The following is a 26709-nucleotide window of genomic DNA, read 5'->3' as shown; positions in this document are numbered from 1 at the left end:
TTGACTAAGTCAGAAAGAACACATTAACTCCATAGCATCACTAGCAAACTTTAAAGACAACTTTGAACTTACTTAAAATTATTGCATTCTTGCCATCTCCTAGGTTATGTTTTTTTTTCTGCCATTCTTGACTATATTCCACATATACACTATGGGGAAAGATTTACTGCAACCCAAATATTTAGTGAGCCTAGGGGATGAAACACAAACAATAATCAATGCTGAAGGTGTGTGTTGTCCTGGAAGGTAATTTGAGGAGGAAAGAGTGTGGCAAGAGACCATTTCACACTTCTCATCTTGGGACTGAGTCATATCAAAGGATGACTCCATTGGAAGTGAAAGACAGCTACTGTAGGAGACTGGGGGCATGGCTAAGCCCCACATAGATAGTTAAGAGACCTCTGGTCCAGGGAATCTCAGCTGAACTGAATCTTACCTTTTTTTAACTCTCTGTCCCATTAGATTTACCCCATGGACTGGATCTGGTTTTCCTGGCATAGATACCACATATTACTTGGTTATTTAACTCCACTGGTTCTGTTCTTTGGCTTACTTAATTTCCTTGAACCACAAATGATTTATGACTTGTCTTTCCAAACTAAAATACAGTATCCTGGCTTCTATTTGATGATTTGAGTACCATTTTGGAATAATATCGATAGTCAGAAGATCTGGATTTGAATGTTGGTTCTACCACTTACCAGATGATGGAAGATAAATTAACTTAACTTTTCTAAACTTTTTTTTTTCTCATCTGTAAAATGGGACTAGTAATGCTTACATCCTAGGGATGCTATGAAGATTGGCATACATTTGAAAATGCTTAAATGTTTTCTGAATGTCAATTTCACACAGTCTTAACACAAACTTTTTTTGTACAGCATTGAAATTCTTTAGTGTTAGATTACCTCGGTCATAAATATGTTGAGAGCAGCTAACATTTTCCACATACATAAAGCATTCCTGCTCTCATGGAAAAGACGAGAAATATAGCCATGATGCAGAAGCAAAATATATGTAAGCTAGAACTCTGTCACTGAGAGAGACATTGAGATGTGTCATGTAAGGACCTATATGATCTTGATGTCATCTTCATATTTTTAAGTGTATCCAAGGTCCTTAGCTAGAACTGTGTCCATTTGTCTTTTCCCCCCTTTGGTTCTTAAACTAGTGCCTTAAGCATAGAAGGAATTTAATCATCATTTGTTGATGAAGTAGAACTTCATTTCCATCACGACTGTATCACCTGTGACGTTTTTACCATCACCCATGACTTTTTCTAAAGCTCTTTTTTGAGTTGTATCCTTAGCTCACACCACCTCTTGGAACTCAAAGCCTGCAATCCATTGTGAGAAGTAATATTCATTTTCTTTGTACATATATTTCTTATGACTCAAGAACTACCTTCTGTCCCCTGCTATTTTTGATCTCTGCTATACTATCACCCAAAAATCACTTAATAAGGCCATAATAATCTTATCCAGTTATACAGCATGATATATTATCATATTTCCTTGTAATTCTACTCTGATGAAAGATCAATCATCATTTAGTCCACTTCTCCCACTCCTATTTAAAGTACTTAAACATTTTAAATGTTGTTGTCTGATACACTTATGTATATTTCTTATATTAGCAATGAAGAATTTCAGTGACTATTTGCACTTATAAGCTTGTTTCTCCAGAATATTTATTGTTATGCTTGACCTGGAAATGCGCAGAACAAACAATAGTCCCAAAATGTGTCATCAGGCTGGATTTATATATAAAGTGAATGAAGTTTGGTATAGCTATACCACTTAGTTTTGCAGTCTTATCAGTCAGTGCCAATGGCTTGGTGGTCAGTTTTGCTGTTGTGATGTTGCTATGGACTCTTCTGTCCATCTTACTTACTGCCTGAGAGAAGCTATGATTGTGAAGTTTGTGAACATTTCATGGGTCAGATTTATAAGTATCTTTAAGTTATTAGTATGCTTTTTATGTGCTACTTCTTTATGACTGACACTTGAAAATATGGCTATTCTAATTCAGAACAAGTTAGTTGGTCAGGCTGTGTTACTTATGAGTTGCCTGCATCATCTGATGACAGGGCAGATGGCCTGCAGTTTACAGATTTATGAGGCATTAATGAAAAGCAGAAGGAAGGAGAGTGAGGGCAATGATCCTCAGTATGTGTCTTCATCCATCTGGGCTGCTATAACAAAACACCACAGATTGGGTGGTTTGTAAACAACAGAAAATTATCTGACAGTTCAGGAGCCTGGAAGTCCAAGATCAGGGTGCAAGCATGGCCTGAAAAGGGACCTCTTCTAGGTCACAGACATCTTGTTGTATCCTCACATGACAGAAGGGGCTATGGGAGCTCTCTGGAACTTCTTGTAAGACACTAATCCCATTCATCATGGTTTCACCTTTATGATTTCTAAGCATGTTCCAAAGGCCCCACCCACTAATACCATCATCCTTGAGGTTTAGATTTTTGACATATGAATTTTTGGAGGACACAAACATTCTGATCAGAGCAGTATGAATAAACTACCATCGGCGGTAAATGTAGAGGACAGTAGGGTCCACAATAATAGAAGGATCTTACAGTCATGGAGTCCACTGAATGGTAAAATGCAAAAAACAAAAATGCCCAGGGATTTCTAAGCAAGCATTAAATGCTGCTGATCCACTTCTGAGGGTAAGAATTCCATAACCAACCACTAACCCAACACAATTGTTTTCTCTCTTCCTGTGGAAAGGGACTATGAGAAGGCGTCTCTTATTTTGGATTCTAAGTCAATACAAGAATGATTCTCTTAAAACTTGAAACACTTAAGTATTTAGGGAAAAGAGAGAACTCCAAATAAGGCAATATTCCAGAGTTAGTTCTCTGGTTTTTATTGCAAGGTGTATTGTGAACTATTGCTTGAGTTGTCACTTCAAGATTTCACATCACCAATGCAAGGAACTCTGGTTTCAAACAAGTCTGGGATGGATGTGAAAAATTCAATGAAGCCAGGGTCATTCTGTTAATAGGCTAACATGTGCATGTTTGAAGGCTATCAAGCATTTTCTTTAATACAGAATGATACTTTAATTTGTCAAATATGTGTTTATTGATAAATAATTATTCTTTTTACAGACTATTCTCTTTACTATATCCAACCATTTTGGAATAAAACTATTTCATAAAGAAAACAATTGTCGGGGCACCTGGGTGGTGCAGTCGGTTAAGCGTCCGACTTCAGCCAGGTCACAATCTCGCAGTCCGTGAGTTCGAGCCCTGCGTCAGGCTTTGGGCTGATGGCTCAGAGCCTGGAGCCTGTTTCCGATTCTGTGTCTCCCTCTCTCTCTGCCCCTCCCCCGTTCATGCTCTGTCTCTCTCTGTCCCAAAAATAAATAAACGTTGAAAAAAAAATTTTTTTAATAAAAAAAAAAAAAGAAAACAATTGTCACCAATTAAAGACATCTTTTATTATTTGTTTTTAGTCAAAGAGTAAAGTTACATTCAGGACATACATGATGAGACTTATAAGTGTGGTTCAGATTTCTATATCCAGTAACTAAGGGCAGGAGTATTCATCTTAACAGGGTCCCCATTGTGACTAAAATCAACTCAGTTGTGTTTACAGCTGTTTATGTTTATGTGTCTGATTGATTCTTCTCTTCAACTTTAAGCTACTGAAAGGCCTTCAAAGATCTTGAAGAGCCTTCAAAGATCTTGCCCAGCCAAGTCCCTAATCATCTGGCATCAAACTCATCTTTGTAGCAATGATAAATTTCAGAATTGATTTGAATAGCTGAGAAAGCTCTCCACCCCTTGCACCCACAGGATCCCTACAGGAAAATCACAGTACACCCTCAGAGATAGACACCATCTCAGAAGTCACTCTCCCTCAAGGTCAGCTTTACCAGCCATCTACTGGTAAAGACAGGTTCTTATAGGGTATTTTGAGGAGTCAGCACTTGTAAAATTCCCGACTTTAAAAAAAGTAAACTTTGGACTTCTCCAGTAATCTCAGAAAGGTAGCTTCCTCTAGAGGGAAGAAAATCCCCCCAGGGAAGACACTTTTCTGTTTTATTGGCCATAATCACTTGCCAGCATGAGTGGAGCAGCAGGAGTCACAGATGCTAACGTGCCACCATGCCACCCATGTGGCTCTCTGATAAGGATGTTCACAGCAACCCCTGACCAGAGGCCAAAAATGGGTCTACACATACAGAGCGTGGGTGTCCTGTGTGATTTAGTAACATCTGGGGCTTTGCCTTCAGACACATTTTAGGGCAGAGAGTTGGAAGCCAACTCAGAAAGATGGTCTGAAGGAACATAAGCAAACAGTGCCATCAAGTTACTAAATATACTCCCTTAGAATTTTCTCCCCAGAGTCTAGTCGAATAAAGGCCCTGACTAATTTCTTCTTAATTCTTTAGCAGAAAAATGAATCTTAGCTTGGTAGGTGTAGCACAATGGGAATTTAGTAATCCAGAGAGCTGCTGAGTCCTTTGGACAATGTGTCCATATGAGCACAAACATGGGAAGATAGATTTGAGCCCTAACCCTGAAGCTCTCTGGCCAATGAAGCCATCAGTTTTTATACATAGCATATAATATTGGTTAGAAATAAAGTTATTAATGTGATGCAGAAAAATATGCAATTATCACGTTGGTATTTTGGCATAAATGTTGATAGATTTGAAATATGAGACAGAGGAGTAAAAACTGCCATATCCTTGATATTTTATGCCTTATTTTGTTGTGTCATAGTTGAGAATCATTGGGTTTATTGCTCAAGTTAATGTTTTCAGTGTTTATTTAAGTCAAAGTTTTATTAATCTGATTAAGGTTTGAGTTTTGGATAAGTCAAATTCAGCCATTACATGAAATACAAGAAATTCCCAGGGTAATCAAGCATGGCTGCTTATTTTAATCTTCATGTAACTACAGTATATTTTGTCTAAATTCAGATGCAAGTCACATAATGTAATGCAAAGGAGTTCAACCTAAACTCTCAGGAGAATGCCATTTATTTGCATCTTCGTGATTAAAAAAAATATTTGCTACTAAAATTTGAACATACTAAGGAGGAAAAATACCATGCCATTCAGGCTATGAGCTTACATAGCCCATATTGTGATCAGCACATCATTTCATAGTAAACTTTGGGGTTAGTTAGGAAGACGTTATCATCTGGTTGGCATCGTCATTATAACAGAATTCATATTTAGAAAAAGAATGTTTTGAGGGGGCCCCTGAAGGGGGCTTACCAATACCTGTGTTGTGGGGATGTCACCCCAATTCTGCTGATCTATGAGTTATTTGTTAGGTACTATTAAGTGTTATGCAGGACTCAAATATAAAATAAAGCATGTCTATATGGCCCTGTCTTTTGAGGAATTTAAGACAATTCTATTTATTTGTGTTGAAAAGACCTGTGTGCATGGAAACCACTACAGAGAACAATGCAAGAATGTGGCTTTGATTTTATGAATCCCACAGCAATTTCAAGAGAAACATGCAGAGAGCGGGGCAAGGGAAAGAGTCATTTAAGGAGCACTAGAGTAAGAGAGATAGGACACACATCAGACCTGAGTGCAGAGGGAAGGATCCAGCTGGCAGAGATACAAAGGGCTGATGACCACTGGGTGCAGATCAGGAAAAAAGTGAAGATGGAGTGAGTGTGGCAAGCCCTGAGAACCGTGATGCATTGCCAGCCTATTTGAGAGTGAAACCTCTGCCGGTAGGCCTGGAGAGAGAGTGTTGGGTCATCAGGGTGGAATCAGGTAAAACTGAAGCCTGTATTGAGGCCCAGAAAGGTTAGAGGACCCCCCCAGCACATTCCTCAAATGTGACCAAGACAAGACTCAACTTGGAATGCTCTTCTCAGTGCTATACTGCGGCTGTTTTCTAGGTGAAAAGCAAGTCATCTGTCTAGGTTGTATGTAGCAGCAGCAAAATGGTGTTGACCCTGGACTCAGAACATCTTATTGCAGTTGTGGGCTTAACTTGGATGGGGAGTTATCCAACAATGTTGTCTGAAAAAGCCTAGACATATCTTAGCCAGCTTTTTAGAAACCATCGGTTTGTATTTTTAATGAAATCATTATATTTAATTTGCTTTACTCGTTCTTGACTTTAACAGATGAGACTCTGTTGCTGTGGTGCATTTAATTTTCTAAAATACAAGTCAGCGTATGAAAAGGACATGTGGAAATCTCGGTTTAGTGTTTTGTAGAGTGTGAAGAATCCTGTAGTAACAATCCACAGCTGTCATACAGCTTCTCCTCCCCTATATCTACTCACATAAGGAAAATATAATTGCACCATTATCACATTATATGCTAATACTAGTGTGGACCAAACTGTCTATGGGTTGCCATGACAACCTCAACTAAGATAAAACCAAAAATGACATTCACGATGCATATTAACCTAGAGGTGATTTTGTCTTCTAGGCTCTTCAATGGCCAACAAGGAATTATTATTCAAAACTTTAGCACAAGATCCATTCTCACTGTTACCAATGTGACACAGGAGCACTTCGGCAATTATACTTGTGTGGCTGCCAACAAGCTAGGCACAACCAATGCGAGCCTGCCTCTCAACCGTAAGTAACACAGTGTTGCCAGAATGCTCCCAGGGGCCCCTTGGCTCCTGTCCATCAGCAGAGATAAAACCTGAGAATGGTGTATGTTCATTTTTAAACTCAGCCTGATGTGACACATCCCTTACACGGAGGAAACTTGGCCCCTAAATGGTATGGGTGTTTGAGAATTTTATAATCCCTGTTGAAGTCCATGTGTGTTTAGAAAACTGTCTTACAGCTGAGAAAAGGGAAAAAAGATACCTAAATAATAAGACCCACTGAAAAATGTCTTCTGACTGAAGATGGTTTGGTGGGGTTTTATTTGTTTTCATTTTGTTTTTTAAAAATGTGTTCCATTATCCTTAAGCACTGGTTAATTTCCGTTGAATTTACTCTTGGTTGGTTTTCTTTAGGCATTCACCTTGTAATAGTGAGAATTTCACATGCCATATATAAAATGTAAGAGTAAGTAAATCATCATGGACAGAATATCTTATCCATATAGATAATGTTTTTACTCAAAACTATTTGAAATACAACCTAAGGTTTTGCTAAAATAAATACTATATTTCTAATGTATCTTGGTTCTTAAGGTTTTGCTAAAAAAGGAAGAATAAACATGAGGATTAGTTGGAGGGAGAGAAACCTAAGCTGATATTTTCTCCTACAATTAGTTTCAGTACTTTTTAAAAGCTGAGTAAACAACACATTTTCATAACTATAAAATGTTCCTGATTTTGAAGTGAAGTGTTTCTCAAAGTGTTCAAAGAAGATTGCAAAGAATATACAGTCTTCTCATTTCCACAAAGTTAACTGAAGTCATCCTTATCTTTTATAGTTAATATCTTTATAGTACACTGACACGTGTATATTTATATTATCATAATATATATAGCTGTGTCTCTGAAAAATGTGAATATTGTGTAGTTCATCACAGACATGATCACTTCCATTTTGCAGAAACGAGCATGGGATATATAATGCTTCTACTACTTAAAAATATATTACAAAAAGTTTCATGATTTATGAACTTTGAATTGTGACAATTTAAGAGCCTCTGATGTTAAATAAAATATATTAGTTTGATGTTAGTAGAAAATAATCACTTGAAATGATTTGCTTTCTATATACTTTTAAAACAACATATCACTTATTATTCCAGCTTAATATTACTTACTATTTCTTAATACCCACACTCTGAAAGAAAACCACTGTTTGCCATGCAATAGCCATAGTATATAACAAACTTGCTTGAGTTTCTTCCATGAGGATGATTTATTTAGTGTAATTATGAATAATATAAACCATTAAAAATATTACAGAGCTACGTGAATTCCAATTTCATGTAAATATTGATATTTCTTTGGTATACTATTAATATTTTAAATGATTTAAATATTCAAGAACCTGAAAGAATTAATGAATTAATAAGGCAAAATAAAGAAAAATTTAAGGCTTATATAACACATTAACTCTTTGCTATTTAAGTTTCTAAATCACATTCTGATTTTTGAAACAGAAACATTAATGAATATGACAGATTAAGAACAAATGTCACTTACTTAAGTGTTTGTTGTGTTCTGACAACCTTAACACAATCATCTGGAAATAATGCACTGCTAAAAGGGCTTCTAAACATGGTATCTTTAGAATGGTCTCTAATTATCTCCCTTTGCCACTGCCTTCCTGTATGTAGAGGTGCTATGGAATACTAGTGCAGTTTGATTAATTTATCAGCAAACACATAATATGCAAATATTAACTGCAATTTTGGACATAGACCTAGAAGTTGAAGAAATGACTATATATTCAGACAACATGTATGACCTCATCTGAAATTCTTCTTACACTGAGCATTTCTATTTTGTACAATAGTTACTTTTATAAATTTTTTATCTCTCCACGAAATTATGTTTGTTGAGAATATAGGATCAATACCTGGTTCATTATGTTATGGCCCATATCACCAAGCACAGTGCTTGTTATTTAATAGCTAATCAATAAATCTTTAAGGACTAAATGAATTTGTTAAACATTGAGTAAGTGATTAAATGGCTAATGAATAAATGAATGAATGAACTGGGTTGTAGATGTAAAGTGTGTATTTGTAATCTCTAGATACGTAAGACAATACCAGGACAATTATAAGGTACACTTACTGTGAGCTTTCTGTAGACCAGATACTATTCTAATCTCTTTATATGAATTTGTTCATTTAATTCTCATGTGATCCAAAGAGGTAAATTCTATAATTTCCTTCTTACAGATGAGGAAACTAAGATGAAAAGAGATGAAACGCTTGACCAAAGACAAATAAGGGACAAAGCAAAATGCTGAATCCCTACAGTCTTGCTCCAGAGCCCAAGTTTTTAACTCTTACATTTCACTCTCTTGCTATGAACATAGAAGCATCAACGGAGTGAAAGATAAATTGTATCATTTGCAACATACTCTTCCAAAGCTAAACCTCTACATATAACCTTTGTCCTCATTGTGTTTTTTAATCTACTTTAATCATTTAGGATGCTATTCTTCAACATATAAAACTTTTAAAAATAAGTGGTTAGATGTAAACAACACATACCAGATATCAGATTTAAGTATATGAAAGATGAATGGGCTCAATGTTTGACTGAAAACTTATACAAAAATGAGACTCAGGGATATTTAAACACACAGTTTTATAGCATTTTAAATCTCTTTGGATGGTACAGTTACCCAACACAGGCATTGTGAATCTACAAACTATATTATGGGGGAAGGCAGCTTTCTTAACATTCATGTGATGTTAGCTTGAGACAGCACTGTGTCACTTGATAAAAATTTTTGTCATATCTCACAAGGTCTATGAATGGGAGAGGGTTATAAGAAATATGAGTTGCCTAGTGTAGCGTTTATACATATAAACCCTCAAACTGATTGATAATAACGTTCTTTAGCCACTAGGAGTCAGTTCTCCATCCATAACTATATAGGATAAAACTTGGACTGATACAGTCTACTCCTGGTTTGTAATAACCTGCATTGTCTAGATCACCAAGGAGACAGAAGGCAAGAAGCTATAATTTGGAGTCTTTCTATAACTGAGACCATAAAAAAAAAATGCAACACTCTTTAGTGTGTGTGTGTCTGTGTGTGTGCATGTGCGTGTGCATGTGTGTGTGTGTGTGTGTGCGTGTGTGTATGTGTGTGTTTCATGTAAAAGCAGTCAAGCAGGCCTTGGTTTGGATCCCGGTTTTGCTGCATATTAGTCACATGTGACTTTGTGTAAGCAAATGCCAAAGTCTCACTAATTCATTGTTAATAAAATGAGGCCAATAATGGCTCCCATCTATGGGATGAAAATTAAATGGGATGATGCATGTAAAGCATTTATCCCTCAGTCTGGAACAAACTAAGCACTCAATAAATGTTAACCATTGTTATTATATCATATCCTGTAAGAGCACTCAATTCAGTTCAGTTCAGTTCCAAAAGCAATATATAGGTTGCTGACCTTACTTGTTGACCCCGTGCCCAATACTTTACTAAGAGTTTAAGTGGTAATCTGTTACTGGTAAGCTAGGGAGAAGGCATGCAAATTTGAAATAATGTCCTAACTCTAGCTGTAACTTAACCATATCCCTTGGTCAGTGCATGAACCAGATTTTGTGGCACTAATTCCAGATTAATGAAGTTTGCAGCATAGAAGTTCAGACATCTAGGAGATGCAAGTAGTAAAGACAAAACTAAAAAATTCTATTTTCAAGGCTCAGATAATCTGTTCAATAGCAACCTTTATTTGTCAAAAAATACATATATATGTATGTGTGTGTGTGTGTGTATATATATATATATACTGCCTATATTGTACAAAAAACTGTTTTTAATGTTAGAAAGAACAGGATTAATATATCTGGAACCCAATGCTCAAAGAGTTCTCAGGTGAATGAGAGGAGAGGGATAAGAAACAGATAACTGTAATGCAATATAGTAACGGTGGCATACTAGGACAGAGAAGAGGCTCTTGATCTGGCCTTGAGGGTCATGAAAGGACTGTCATCTAGATGGCTGATGAGAGTATGGCTATAAGAATTATAAATAATATGCACCTCAAAATACCTATTTAGCCACCATTGTGTGATTTTCGACAGAAGTTTGCAGAGTTCATTTAAGAACAGCCATGAGTACATTGTACAGTGGCAACAATGAGAGAATGATCAACTCAGTCTCCGTGACTGAGGATGAGCTGTAGAGATGACCCTTGAACAAAGGATATGATTAGATTGAGCCTGGGTGTGGAATGGCTGAGTGGGGGTGAGGGAGAATACTCTAGTTTGAAGCAGCCACTGTAAAGACATGGCAGTATGGAACAATCTGATACACTTGAAGACATAGTGGTATCTTTATATGGTTAGTTAGAGTAAAAGGTGGGAGAAGAGACTATTGAGAGATGATTGGACAAGTTGATGGAATTATGACAAGAAAGGCTGCAAATGAGCTTGGACTTTATCTTTCTGGTTTTGAAGAGCTATTGAAGGATTTTTAATAAAGGCAGGATATAAACAGATTTAGTTTCTGAAAGACATTCTTGGTTAACATGAGTTCTAAGCCCAGGTATTAGACCTACAAGAAGATAATTGCACCAAAAAAAAAAGTAGCAGAGGTGAGGGAGTGGCAAGAAATTAGGAGAGAGGAGTTAATGACCAACTGTGGAGAGAACAGGAAGGGAATTGTAGGAATCTAGATAACTCCCAACATTTAGTTGGGTGAAATTAACCAGGATAGAATGGGAGAGGATTAGCACTTTCAGATTTGGGGACAAAGTAGAGATTGAAAGAAGAAAAGTGACTTTAATTTTGGACATACCCAGTTGGAGGCAATGTCCAGTAGTTTGCTGGATGTAAAGTCCAGAATGGAGATATGATTTGGAGGTTATCAGAGTGGAGGTGGTAGTGTCAGCAGTAAGTAAGATTTTGCATAAAGGCCACGTACAATAAAAAGATGAACAAGGACCAATCTCCAGGTAAAATCAGCACCAAGGAGTGTGCAGAAGAGTTGAAATATCCTGTAGAAGCTCGTGGGACAAGTGAGGATGAAGATGCCAGAGGAGGATCAGTGCCACAGAAACCACAGGAGATTTGTTCGACAAAAGGGACAGTCAGCAATGCCCAATGTTCCATCAGATCAGAAAAGTCTGAAAATCAACCACTGCCTCTGACAACTGGCAACAATTGGTGATCTTTGCCAAGGCAATTTTGTAGAAAACTGGGAGTAGAAGTCATGAGGTTGTGGATTCAGGTGAAAGAAGTAGATGAGGAAGTAGAGACATGGGTAGTAAACTACTCTTTCTATGGACTAGGCTATGAAAGGTAGAAAACAGGCTGATGATCTGCCTTGATCCTTGAGCAGCTGGTCTGAATTGGCTTTCAATCTGATTAATAGGTCCAATGACTATATGTATGTCAACCACTCCCTGACCATCAAAGATGCCGTACTCAGTCTTTGGTGAATCATACTTCCCATGCTTCTTGCTCTTCTGCAAGCTGCCCTCATTCTCAGTTTGTTAGCCTCTTTTCACACATCTTTCTTCAGTCCCAGAGAAACAAGAAAGGGCTTCGTTTTAAAATGAAGTTACCTTAAACCCTTTTGCCTTCCGTGACCTGTAGGCTTTAGACTATAATACTAAGAGGAACTCTAATTCTAAGCAGAAATGTTAGTAATTTCATTAATAGAATTACTCTAGATAAAGAATATATGATTTCTCAAGTTAGGGGAAAGTAAAGTTTGTATTAGGAAAACTGTAGGAAACCTTGTGTACAATGAATCCCTCACTTCGCAGATGTTCTGTCCAGAAATTTCTGGCATATACTTGCATTAAAAATGTCTCTTGATGTGTGTGTGAGAGGGGGGGAGAGAAAGAGAGAGAGAGAGAGAGAGAGAGAGAGAGAGAGAGAGAGAATATTCTGTAGATCACTATAGATCAGCCTCAGAGAGCAAATGCTGTAACAAAATTAATAATGGATGACAGCATGCCAACTATTCATAGCAAAATTCCTTATTAAGTAAAAAATGAGAGATTCAGAATTATTTGAGATTTTTATACTATCTTTCAGTTGTGTTTTTTGTTTCCTGAACAGGAGCTGATTTCTTTATGTCTTCCCCTTAAATAATATGAACTGAATGGTCCCATCCTGCCATCTATGGGTTCAATTCATCAGATTTACACCCTTATTTGATTAGTAATTTAGTAACCAATAAAAGTCATTTCTATAAGTAAAATATGTTGTATATGCTTTGTTAAAAAAACAGATATTCATTATAGGACACAAAGAATCATAATCTAAAGGCAAATAAGGAAAGAAATCAGTTAAGAAGGGAAAAAATCTTAGCCACATAAACAAAGTGCTTAAAATTCACATAACTTTAATTCAATACAGCCTTCTCCTGAGACTTAATATATGAAAATATTTGGGACAATTCAAGCTTCAATATTAACAGAGTCTTAGATTGCAGACCCAAATAGATAACAATCATATTGCTATAGTGTGTGGGTGCCAAACTCTTTGTTCATGTGTTTCCAAAAGTGGGGTGTCAAATCTATTGCCAGAATATAGGTCCTAATGATGCTATAAGGTCTTCTTTTCTTGTGTGTGTGCATGTGTGTGTGTATGCACACGTGCACGCATGTGCGTACGTGCATTTATTCAAATAACAAAGCATTTGCCTCAGAAATATTACACATAAAATATTCAAAGGAATCACCAAAACTTTCTCTTTCCCTGCCTTAGCAACCCTGTGGAGACAATAATGAAGTTCTAATTTCAAATGTTTTATACAATCATTGCTATTTAACTTTCTGGAATATCTCCTTTCATGTTTACAGAATATTTCTTCTCAGTCTATTTAATTTGATGGACACCTTCTCTTAGGGATAAAAAAAAAAAAAGGGGCACTAGCTGGTATCCAAAAGGAAAATGGAAGAGGCTACTGGGGAAAGAAAGAATGTAGCTGGCATAACAGTTTTCCCTTGTTTAGATCTGACTGAGGCAGGCAAACGTTATTTTTTTGACTGATTTGTTGAATGTGAAGCCAGCTGTGCCCTTGCGAGTAATATTTCAGCTCTCTGCTTGCTTCAAATGTCCCCACATGCCAGTAAGCAACTGTATGGGCTCTCTGTTACTTTCGCGTATTATAATGAACCTTGATTCCATGTGAAAGGTGATACCACAAATTTGAATGATTCATATTTTAGATTGAAATTGATCTCCCCTCCTGGAGCTTAAAAGAGATAGGGATTTCATTTTGGTTGAAAGAGGCAGTAATAAATTTAGACTTGGTGATTATTGAAGACAGTGTGCTATGTGAGCCAACTTGCTTTATCCTCACAGCTTTAAGATGTTAATGGAAAGCCTTTCCTGGATGTTCTAGTAATAAGTATTTTACAAAAATTAGGTTTGCAGTTGTAGGTAGATTTTTGATATAGTTATATCGACCTATTGAATGGCACTCTGCTAAACTGAAATATGCACATAGAGACATAATCATCATACAAATAATGGCTATATACAAATTCGGTGAAATGCAGCATGAGTGAAGCAAGAAGGTTTTTTCCTCCCTGACCTTATACCTAGAAGCTTTGTGTATTCTCAAGAAGCTAAACACAAAATAGCCATTCAGTGCCATACACGACAGATGATACCCAACAGGTTGAAGTAGTGAGAATAACTGTAGGAACAGTTCACCAAATCGCTCCAACTGGTGCTTCAGTTCATGAAATCACCACTGATTTCATGTAAGAGCCAAATACAAATGCTAACAGAGCTTTGGTTAGCCATGTCAAATGACAGAACCTTAGAGCTAGAGTAGTCTCAGATATTACCTAGTTGGGTTTTTTTTTTTAAGTTCTTAAAGCTGTGGATGCCTTTCCTTCCCCAGGGAAAACCTGATGCAAGCCCTTAATGTATAACAAAGTTAAATTGGAGTTCATGTGGTTGGTTTGAAGGTAAACCTGGAAAATCCTTTTTCCTCCATATCACACCACACAGTGACCCTGAGGCCTGTCAAAAAGCCATAGAGTTCCACAAAATTAGGTTTGAAAACTTTCATTCTAGACCAGTTCTTTCCCTTTATCGGTGAGGGAACTCAGTGTTATATATTGTCATAGCAGATCTAAAGCTAGAGCTTGCTTAGTTTGTCCTACTTGTGTTCCAGTGCTTTTTTCATGACAAGACCAACCACCAAAAGCTTGGGAATCAAATAAGTCTGATTTGAAACCCTAGTCCCCATTCAGGATGCTGGACAGTTCTCTTAGTCCCAATCTTAACGCTTCAATCATCTCACCTATAAAATGGAGAAAATAGGTTATTTTTACAGGGTTGTTGCAAAGATCAAATGATACAAGATATGTAAAATAACTAATCTAGGGCCTGATTAAATGTCTCTACTCTCTGGTACGGATGATCCAAACTTTGAAGGGTAGCTGCTGGAAGCTCAGGCTCCGTAACCTCAATAACAGAGCAACTTTATCTCACTGGCTATTTAAGAACAGCACTGGTTCTTTAATCCATTTATTCATGTACTTATGTCTATTGTTATGATACTGTCTTTTTTATTAGAATTATTAATTAAATCAGCCGTGCACATGAGCATTCACTTGTAATGATTGAAAAAAAAAGTGGTCAGGTTGATAGAAAGGGTTGTACAGGATTAATTACTCTACTGATGTGTTTCTCTCTGGTTAAGAGGCAATTTGACAGCTGTATCTTCAAGCTACTAAAGCTACATATACATCCCTATAGCTGATACAGGGTCAGTAAACGCCAAAGGGAGGATGGAGCTTTGGTATTTGCTGTTGTCATTCATCAGCCTTGAAATGTAGCAGGTTTGTGGGAATTAGATACCAAAAAGATATTGAAAAATCAAAAGGAGTTTAAAAATTAACCATAAAATTTTATTAAGGGTCCTAGTCTGAGAGTCGGGGAATGTAAGTTCTTGCCTTTACTTGGAGAAGTCCTTAGGTAAAGCACTTAACTCTCTGTCCTCAGTTTCCTCATCTATAAAATGCAGAGAATAAAATAACTACCCAAGTTCTCTTTCTCCTATAATGCTTTAAGATTCTAAAAAAAATCTATATATGTTTAAAAGAAGCAGTTTTATGTATTGATTGTTATGAAAAACAGTTACACTTACTCCTTAACAAAGTAGAAAGGCTGCCAATATTTTTCCCTTCTGTACATTTTTGTCATTGAACTCAAAATTATTTTTTATTGACAGAAAAAAAAATGTATTTTAATGTATTTTGCTCTGTGGTGAGTTTCCATAAAGTTTAGCTCAATAGCACTGCTGGCCTAATCATTTTGTCATCTCTACAAAGAATTTTACTCTCCAGGGAAATTTCCTTTATGTTCACAGTTTCAATTCTGTTGGCCAATAACCTATGAAAAGGCACTAGAATAGATCTTCTTGCTTGCTATTTCACAAAGCTCTAACCCTTATAACAAATTAGGCCAAAATGTGACCTCGTGTATATGGGAGTTGTGGCTATTAAGATTTTGTAAAAATGAAAACGTGCCAACATTTCCAGCTTGACAAAAAGGTATTCCCAGTCTCAACCTTCAGGAGTGCCTTTGCTAGTCTTTTCCCTGACAAAGCATGTTGGAGGCCCTGTGAGAGATTTCCGCTCCCATGATTTCTCATTAAGTCCCTGAGAGCATATTTACCCAGCATGCATTATTTTCCCTGTAGCTGTGCCTGGATTCGAAGCATGATCTAATAGTTGGAACACATGATAAGCTAGCAGTCTGAGCTACTGTCCCACCTCCACTTTGGTGCTGTAATTTCTTTTTCTGAAAAATTCAACTGTGGTCTCCCATATAAGATTCAGAGATATAAGTGAAGAAAATGATTATTATGAAGTGCTGAGTGCCATTATTATTAAAATTCCCATTTCTCCTCAGGCAATGTGAGGCATAATTAATAGAGCATATCACCAAAAGAAAAAGTAGAATGAAATAGGGTGTTTTTTTCTGTTTTGATATTCCAAATAAAAGAAAAAAGAGGAAGGATTAATTGTGAAAGCAATGATATTTTAATGGGCCAACTTTCTCTAAAGCGCTGTAAATTCTGTTTTAGTAGCCATAAAACTGCTGGGGAAGAGAGTAGAAATGGTATGTCCTCATTGAATGCATCTATTCAGTATAGAATGGATTTCTTTACTTATAAATATAATTTAATTGAGATTTCTCTCCAGAGACACATATTAGATACCTGCTCAGTATGTACTTAAGTAAGATATGAATAAATTAACAAGACGTGCTTTCATGGAAATGTTATTTCACCTATGGCATGGCCAGAAATTTTTAGTAATTTGGATCTTTCCAATTTTATCTCTCTTTTTTTTAACAAGCTTTCTCTTTCAACTATTTTGAAGCAAAGAAAGAACTTGAGTAACCCAGCTCTAAAATGTGGTATTAGATAGTTGCATGCTCTTCAGTTTCCTTTCTTTGATTTTTTAAATCAATCCAATTAGTGCATATGTGAAGCAGCCTAATTAGTGAGGCAGATCATAATTCTTGTCAAAGAACCATTAGAGTCATTCTCAGTCCACCTAGAAGGAATTGCAAGTTTTGTAAAACACTTCCTAAGACAATATTTAGCAACATATTTTTCTAAAACTGGCAGGCTTCTAGTCCATGTTTCAAAAATTAGTGGCCATACCTGTAGGAAAATTCATATTTTCTCCAAAAAATTATAATTTCTTGGGAGCACTATAGTTTATGTTACAATAATGTGCTTACTTGCATGTAATATCTATAATCAAACGATTTAACTAAGCAAACACATTTTAGGGAGACTTGCATAAGCTATGGATGCACAACGGCTCTGCAGTCTTGACTGCTGGAAAAAGATAAATTGAAAGTGTTTATTTCTCTCAAGCTAGCATGCGGCTGTTGGAGTCCATATTTGACATCCTTTCCTACACCCATTTTGCTTCATACTTCAGAACCACCTGTATTTCCTCAACATCCCTCCTGCCAGCATCACCTGAAAGAATAGGTCTCACATGCCAAAATATTCTTAGACTGCCACACATCACCATCATAATAAACTTCTGTCTGTTACTTTTTTTCTTTGTTAGCATGTTCCCTGATTCTTTCTCCCTCTTGTTCTTGTTACTACGCTTTGTAAAAGATAAAATACATTATTGCTCACATAGTATTAGTGATAGATTCACATGTTTTCTGGATCATGCCCTCTTTTTTTTTTTAATTTTTTTCTTTCTCTCATTTTTCCTCAACTCCAGCAGGACTTAATCATAACCAAAACAGATACATAGATGCTTCTCTAACCGGGAGTATAGATTCGGGATAGAACCAGACAGCCTCAGAATAGGCAGCTCAGCATTGCTTTTGAAAGCTTCATCACCGAAAATGTAATCAAACTTGGCTTACCCAAAATTGACTTAAGTTGCAGCCTAAGGGCCAACCTTTGACCAGAGTGGCGTCTGTGCTTGCATCGATTCTGGCCGCAATTGAATTACTCAGCAATTCTGGGCACTTTCATCTCTAGCCCTGGAGTGCAAATGGCCAATTTGGGAAGCAACCTGGTTGTGCCTGAAATTTGCAAGAAGATTTTCTCACAGGTTCCTGGGAAAAAGCAGGCTTACTTTTTAAAAATAGTCGCAAAATTGGCTGCCCAAAGCATGTTTTGTTTGTTTGGTTTTTACATTTGTTTTGATTTGAGAAAAGTGCTTCTTCTCTCAAAGAATCGCTTCTGACTGGAAAGATGAGTTCAAATCTTAACATATGTGTACTAAAATTTAGAGAAAATGAGAATTAGTGATGAAAAATCAGGCAGCATAATATTCTACTGTTAAAGGGAAAGGTCGGAGACATGTATGGCAGAGTTTTAGATTTGGCAGTTAAAAAAAAAATCATGTTTTACTGTGATGTAAACAAAAGAAACTTCTACAGGGGGTCTGTAGAATTATGTTCTGTGACAACACCTCCCACCCATCCTTTTCAAAATATTTTATAATATTGGCGCAAAAGAATATTAAAACTACTCTTCTAGGGCATAGCAGGCTTTTGTTATGCATTTTTATTTTTCATATTTACCCCTTTGTGCTGTGAATTAATTGTACATCATCTATCCTCCTCACAAAACTCCTTTTATTTTCACATAAGCCTTCCTATCTTTATGTATTTATTTTACATGTTTATAATTACAACATAGAATGAATTTTACACCTTGCAAAAACTTCCCATATTTCTATTCAGTCTCACTTAACAAAAATTTTATGGCTTCACCTCTATATATTCAGTGGTACATTGGTAGAAATGTAACTGAAACAAAGAACGTGTATCACAAAATTTTTATACTTGTAAATAATAAAATGTACAATACACTTTATTGTAAACTCCATACAGCCAATTCCCTCTCAAAGAATTATTTCATTAATTTTTGCCAAAATCATGTATCCATAGCCAACTATGGTTGCAATTCAATCATGATTTGACAAATGGAGTTGTATCCCAACTATGAATATTATTCTAACATGAATATGTGTTGCTATTTTTATTTGTGATAATGAATAAGATGAAAGTAACCGCTTTGCTGAAACAGGTAACGGTTTTCGATCCTGAAAGAAAATTCTCTCAATTTTTTGTGCTCATTACAGTGTAATGGATACATACAATATACTTTAAATTTAATTTCCATTAACATGTTTGCCATCGTTTTCTTAAGTGTAGACAGTCAACAACAGTAACAAAAGCTCAACCCCTAATTTAGAGGATTTGCCAATTTCCATTGTGTAAATATCCCCATTATGCAGATTTCAAGCTATCAAATGATGTTACTGAATGCAGAGTCGGGAGAGGATATACAGTATCACACCATAATATAACATTTCCACGGTGCAATTATAATATAAAAAACCTGAAGATCATAGATAATAATAGAAATTTAGTAAAATAATTTTGTAAAATGAGTTTTGAGAAGTAATGCCATTTGTTTTTAATATATATAATGGTAAGCTTATGTAACTTAATTTTAACAAAGGCAATGTTTGGCAGACTGCTAACAACATTCCTTCAGGTTTAACAATTGGCTCTTATGACCTGATACGAGCCAGTTTCACCATGCCTCTATTTACCTGAGTGAATATAAAGGAGAACTTGGCTTCCCAGTATATATGCTACAAGATTCTAGGCAAATTGCATAAACTGTCTTATCTTCAATTTACTCATGTGAAATGGAGTTAATTTTACTTTGCTCACATGGAAGTGGAAGGATCTTACATATTAAATAAGATATGCACTTGGTACATGGTAGGTATTCATCCATTAGTTGTCTTTCCTTTCCCTCTTATATAACTCCAATCCCCCTCATTATATCTACAATTTCCTAAACTTTACTGTGAAGTAGGAATGATTTGATACAGTATCTCCAAATCCATATAATGACCCCTGACACAAGTGAGACTTTTTTCCTGTCTCTGTGCTAAGCTCATTCATACCCAAGTGCCCACAAATACAGGTAGCATTTCTTGTTTACATTTTCTGCAACACAAAACATTTCCCTCTTAAAATTGGCTCTATCGCTATGCCTCATTCCTGCTTTACACTAGTTTTTCACCAAAATATTGTGGTACTTTAGTTCTTAAGAAGTCTCATCGTGCACGTGACACAACCCCAGTTACAAACATAGACTACTTTGGGTCTGAGCATTAATTTCTATGCCACTTTTGGCAGTTCTCAGACATATATAATTACCACTTCCTCATATATTTCTAGAAAATCATATATACATGGGCCAACGTTCATGTAAAGGAAGAACAGTTACTTCACTCTCTTGATCTTTTTTGCTGATCAAATAGTACAATAACTAGTACGGAACTATTTAGTGAGATGTTTAATCTTTTTCTAATGTTGTCTTCCCTAACAGCTAGGACACTGTTAGTTTATTCACCAATAAATACTATAATTGTTTGGTGTAATCTCTTTTTCCTTCAGATTATACTGGATGTTGCAAGAAGCTCTCCAAAGATACATTGGAGCAAAATCTTTCATCTCTGACTACTGTAATAAAGTTAAATACTCTTGCCCCTGAATGAACCCATAGAGAACTTTCTTATATAGATTTATAACACATTGTCTCCTGATTTAAAAAACACCTGATTAGTAATGTCACAATAACAGTTGATAGCTAAACATTAAAAATTATTTCCATGTCCTGGAAAATAACACATAGAGATCGTTTTGCCAATTTAGTTACTGTCTATTGTATGCAATGAAATATCCAGCATAATACATACCTTCTCCAGTCCCAGACCAAGGAAGGTAAGTTGAGCTCTCTAGGAGAATTTGCCTTTGTTTTTCTATGTGTTTTGGTGTGTTTTGCTTTAGTTTTTAATAACCTATGTCTACAGTCCCATCTTTCAGTTGGTTATGATAGGAGCTGAGGTGGTTGAGCACAAATCCAGCCCCACTATTAACCAGAAAGTCAATATAAATGCCTCTGTATACCACACTCTACTAATGGCTAGAGGGTGAAGGTTGTGAAGAAAGAGAAGTATGAGGAGAAAACAACCTCTGAGCAACCACTGTTCAGTGTGGCTGGTATGAGATCAGACTTAGTATCTAGGCTTGATTAGAGAATGAGGCGAGGCAAAATGTAATGCAGTGCTCTATCTAGATAAGATAATTATGGCTTCAGGAGTTCAGAAAAAGTGAGTATCAAGGTACTGGAAAAAAATTACTCCAAGCAAGTATTCTGCTGATGGTGATTCAGAATCATTATCTTCAAATACAAAGACAACATTATTATCCTTTGTGATTTACAATAGCAGAATTCAGTGGGAGATAGGCCTAACTTTTAACAGCTTTGAAAAATGCTATGTTCTGTTGCTGTTGTTATTGTCACTGTTTATAGAGGAAAGTGCGGCAAAGTGACAAGTTTGCACGGAGGACAATTTCAGACTGGAAATGGTGACGATTACCACATACATAGAAAACAGAAAAAATGTGGAATCTATTATAGTGATTGGAAATGATTCTTTTAACTATGCATGAGTGTGTGTGTGTGTGTGTGTGTGTGTGTGTGTGTAAGGCTGAATTAAAAATCACCTAATACTGATTTCATTTCTTCGTGACCATCATCATGTGTATGGTTTATAACCTATCCCTTCTAAAAAACCATCAGATGCATAGTCGGTTAAGTACTTGTTTATATTTGTCACTTCATAGCAGCTTTTGGTTGTTCCCTCAACGTTGTTGATAGTGTGTTAGTAGCCGCTGCCAGGTTGTAGGCTTCTTCATAGGTACTCTTGTAAAACCGTAACATTCTAACATTTGTTATTTAATATGACCTTTGAAAAAATATCTAAAACAAATGTTTAGACCCAAAAGTGAATTATTTTATCTATATTCTACTTTCCCATTAAAATTCTATCAAACCAAATTGCTGGGAGATCTTCCCCTGGAAGGTCAGTATTCCAAAAATTATTTATTTATTTTTAATTTTTTTAAGGTTATTTTTTTTAAATTTTTTTTCAACGTTTATTTATTTTTGGGACAGAGAGAGACAGAGCATGAACGGGGGAGGGGAAGAGAGAGAGGGAGACACAGAATCGGAAACAGGCTCCAGGCTCTGAGCCATCAGCCCAGTGCCTGACGCGGGGCTCGAACTCACGGACCGTGAGATCGTGACCTGGCTGAAGTCGGACGCTTAACCGACTGTGCCACCCAGGCGCCCCAAAGGTTATTTATTTTATAGAAAGAGAGAGACAGACAGAGAGCACTGGTGGGGGAGGGGCACAGAGAGAGAGGGGGGGACACAGAATATTAAGCAGGCTTCAGCCTCCAAGGTGTCAACACAGAGCCCAACATAGGGCTCAGACTCATGAGCCATGAGATCATGGCCCAAGCCGAAGTCGCAGGCTTAACTGACTGAGCCACTCAGGTGCCCCTCCAAAAATAATTTATCAATTCTTATTCATTAATATTAAAATCCTGTGAGACTTGTAAGGAATCGACACAAATTTTAAGATCTGTGAATTACTTTCTAGATAAATTCTAAAGCATCTGTGTTAGGATTAGGAACAGTTGCAAGTGACAAAACGCAAAATAGACTTACTTCGCTCTCACATGGAAGTCTGCAATAGATAGTCCAGGGCTAAAATGGCATAATAATATTAAGGACATAGCCTCCTTGCATGATTTTGGTGCACTTTGTCCCATCCATTCCCAAGTTACTTTATGGTCCCAAGTATCCCATCCAGTTCAAACCATAATATTGGTACTTCAGGCTATGGGAAGAAGAATAGAGGGAAAGAGATCTCACACTTTTCTTTTACAAATACTTCCCCAAATCTGTACACACTACAAACACTTTTTTGTAAAGCAGTGTTTTTATTGTTTTTAAATTAAATATTGTACATATTTATGGTGTACATTTGATATGTGTATGTATATATCACTGTATATATATTTATATATTTATATATATATTTATATATTTATATATTTATATATATATATATTTATATATTTATATATACACACACACATATATATATATATATATATATATATAGTGAAATGATTATTACAGTCAAGGCAATTACCATATCTTATTACCATATAATTACCACTTTTTATATATGTGATGATAGATAACTGATATCTGCTCTCTAGTCTCATACCAAATTTCCTGTATTTAACACATTATTATTAAGTACAGTCATTATGCTATACCTTAGATCTCAAGACATTAATCTTATATAATTGTAACTTTATATCCTTTGATCAACATCTCTTCCCTGGTTCCCTCACCTCCCTGCCCCTGATGACCATTGTTCGACTCTTGCTTGTATGTATTTGACTTTCTAAATTCCACATATAAGTGAGATCATGCCATTTTTTTTCTTTCTTCCTGGTTTACTTCACTTAGCAAAATACTATTTATTAGTGACAGCTGAATTATCTGCCCAAACTGTATCTTTTTATTATAAGAAAGGGATATGATGGATATTGACAGATGACTAGTAAGTAATCTTTACTACAATCTGTCTGTGACTCATATATCCAAGCATGCCCTTCTTCCTATATATACAACATACCCATTCCTTTCAAAAGTAGATCATCATGTGCTATCAGATGCTGTATCTGAGACAAGATCTCTGGGTGTTGCACACTCTTCTCTGTCAGCCTGAATGTGACACATTGTAGTCAACTAAACTTGGGATTGAAACAAATGTCTTTTACCACATATAAGCCTGATATACTATGGTAGAATACAAACCAAAACACTGTAATGGCATTCGCATTATAAAAACGGGGAAAAGGGAAACCCACAGTAGCCACGTATCCACAGAAAGGATCAGCTCCCACCAGTTTGAAGAACCAAGTTTCCCTTTTCTGCCAGTATTAATGTTCCTTAGGTGGATCACTGGACAGCTACTCATTCTATGATCTGGAAGTCCATTCTCCTCAGTGGTCCTTGTCTTTTTCCTCTTGGAATCTCTTGGATATTAAGCTCCATGACTCTTATCTGAAGAAAGCATTGGGGCCTGAACAGCCTGTGTGGCCCACTTTGTACTGATGCAGACTGAGGACACAGAACTCTCTTTAAGAGTTAACTACAGGAGGAAGCGGCAAGATGGCGGCTTAGGAGGACGCTGGGCTCACCGCGCGTCCTGCTGATCACTTAGATTCCACCTACACCTGCCTAAATAACCCAGAAAATCGTCAGAGGATTAGCAGAACGGAGTCGCTGGAGCCAAACGCAGACGAGAGGCCCACGGAAGAGGGTAGGAAGGGCGGCGAGGCGGTGCGCGCTCCACGGACTGGCGGGAGGGAGCCGGGGCGGAGGGGCGGCTCGCCGGCCAAGCAGAGCCCCCGAGTCTGGCTGGCAAAAGCGGAGGGGCCTGAAGGACTGTGTTCCCACAACAAGCGCGACTTAGCGTCTGGGAGGTCATAAGTTAACAGCTCTGCTTGGAAAGCGGGAAGGCTGGAGGACAAAGGGAGGGAGAGCTGCTGAGCCCCCTGACGACAGAGCTCAGCTTGGTGGGGAACAAAGGCGCTCGCCAGCGCCATCTCCCCCGCCCATCCCCCAGCCAAAATCCCAAAGAGAACCAGTTCCTGCCAGGGAACTTGCTCGCTCCGCGCAAACACCCAACTCTGTGCTTCTGTGGAGCCAAACCTCCGGCAGCGGATCTGACTCCCTCCCGCTGCCACAGGGCCCCTCCTGAAGAGGATCACCTAAGGAGAAGCGATCTAAGCCTGCCCCTCCTGCCCCCGTGCACCTTGCCTACCCACCCCAGCTAATACACCAGATCCCCAGCATCATAAGCCCGGCAGTGTGCAAGTAGCCCAGACGGGCCACACCACCCCACAGTGAATCCCGCCCCTAGGAGAGGGGAAGAGAAGGTACACACCAGTCTGACTGTGGCCCCAGCGGTGGGCTGGGGGCAGACATCAGGTCTGACTGCGGCCCCGCCCACCAACTCCAGTTATACACCACAACACAGGGGAAGGGCCCTGCAGGTCCTCACCACGCCAGGGACTATCCAAAATGACCAAGCGGAAGAATTCCCCTCAGAAGAATCTCCAGGAAATAACAACAGCTAATGAGCTGATCAAAAAGGATTTAAATAATATCACAGAAAGTGAATTTAGAATAATAGTCATAAAATTAATCGCTGGGCTTGAAAACAGTATACAGGACAGCAGAGAATCTCTTGCTACAGAGATCAAGGGACTAAGGAACAGTCACGAGGAGCTGAAAAACGCTTTAAACGAAATGCATAACAAAATGGAAACCACCACAGCTCGGCTTGAAGAGGCAGAGGAGAGAATAGGTGAACTAGAGGATAAAGTTATGGAAAAAGAGGAAGCTGAGAAAAAGAGAGATAAAAAAATCCAGGAGTATGAGGGGAAAATTAGAGAACTAAGTGATACACTAAAAAGAAATAATATACGCATAATTGGTATCCCAGAGGAGGAAGAGAGAGGGAAAGGTGCTGAAGGGGTACTTGAAGAAATCATAGCTGAGAACTTCCCTGAACTGGGGAAGGAAAAAGGCATTGAAATCCAAGAGGCACAGAGAACTCCCTTCAGACGTAACTTGAATCGATATTCTGCACGACATATCATAGTGAAACTGGCAAAATACAAGGATAAAGAGAAAATTCTGAAAGCAGCAAGGGGTAAACATGCCCTCACATATAAAGGGAGACCTATAAGACTCGTGACTGATCTCTCTTTTGAAACTTGGCAGGCCAGAAAGAATTGGCACGAGATTTTCAGGGTGCTAGACAGAAAAAATATGCAGCCGAGAATCCTTTACCCAGCAAGTCTGTCATTTAGAATAGAAGGAGAGATAAAGGTTTTCCCAAACAAACAAAAACTGAAGGAATTTGTCACCACTAAACCAGCCCTACAAGAGATCCTAAGGGGGACCCTGTGAGGAGACAAAGTCCCAGAGACATCACTACAAGCATAAAACATACAGACATCACAATGACTCTCAACCTGTATCTTTCTATAATCACACTGAATGTAAATGGATTAAATGCACCAACCAAAAGACATAGGGTATCAGAATGGATAAAAAAACAAGACCCATCTATTTGCTGTCTACAAGAGACTCATTTTAGACCTGAGGACACCTTTAGATTGAGAGTGAGGGGATGGAGAACTATTTATCATGCGACTGGAAGCCAAAAGAAAGCTGGAGTAGCCATACTTATATCAGACAAACTAGACTTTAAATTAAAGGCCGTAACAAGAGATGAAGAAGGACATTATATAATAGTTACAGGGTCTATCCATCAGGAAGAGCTAACAATTATAAATGTCTATGCGCCGAATACCGGAGCCCCCAAATATATAAAACAATTACTCATAAACATAAGCAACCTTATTGATAAGAATGTGGTAATTGCAGGGGACTTTAACACCCCACTCACAGAAATGGACAGATCATCTAGACACACGGTCAATAAAGAAACAAGGGCCCTGAATGAGACATTGGATCAGATGGACTTGACAGATATATTTAGAACGCTGCATCCCAAAGCAACAGAATATACTTTCTTCTCGAGTGCACATGGAACATTCTCCAAGATAGATCATATACTGGGTCACAAAAC

At 37.4% G+C, this 26709-nt stretch overlaps 1 protein-coding gene across 4 annotated transcripts in view; it reads left to right on the top strand.

Moving 5' to 3' along the window:
* The window catches only part of NEGR1 (neuronal growth regulator 1), an 851322-nt gene that overhangs the window by 664895 nt on the left and 159718 nt on the right, over nucleotides 1–26709 (top strand). For 3 of the 4 annotated variants that reach the window (XM_003990224.5, XM_045036007.1, XM_045036008.1), the window contains exon 6: nucleotides 6442–6593. In XM_003990224.5, coding sequence (XP_003990273.1) covers nucleotides 6442–6593 — 152 coding nt within the window. Of the gene's footprint in view, nucleotides 1–6441; nucleotides 6594–20569; nucleotides 20707–26709 lie in introns of those variants that run through there. The other variant, XM_019837231.3, reaches the window with a different exon arrangement.

This window comes from Felis catus, chromosome C1 (assembly GCF_018350175.1).
Source record: "Felis catus isolate Fca126 chromosome C1, F.catus_Fca126_mat1.0, whole genome shotgun sequence".
Classification (NCBI taxonomy): Eukaryota; Metazoa; Chordata; class Mammalia; order Carnivora; family Felidae; genus Felis; species Felis catus.
Note: the sequence above shows the minus strand (reverse complement) of the source record. Positions and strands in the feature narration are given on the sequence as shown.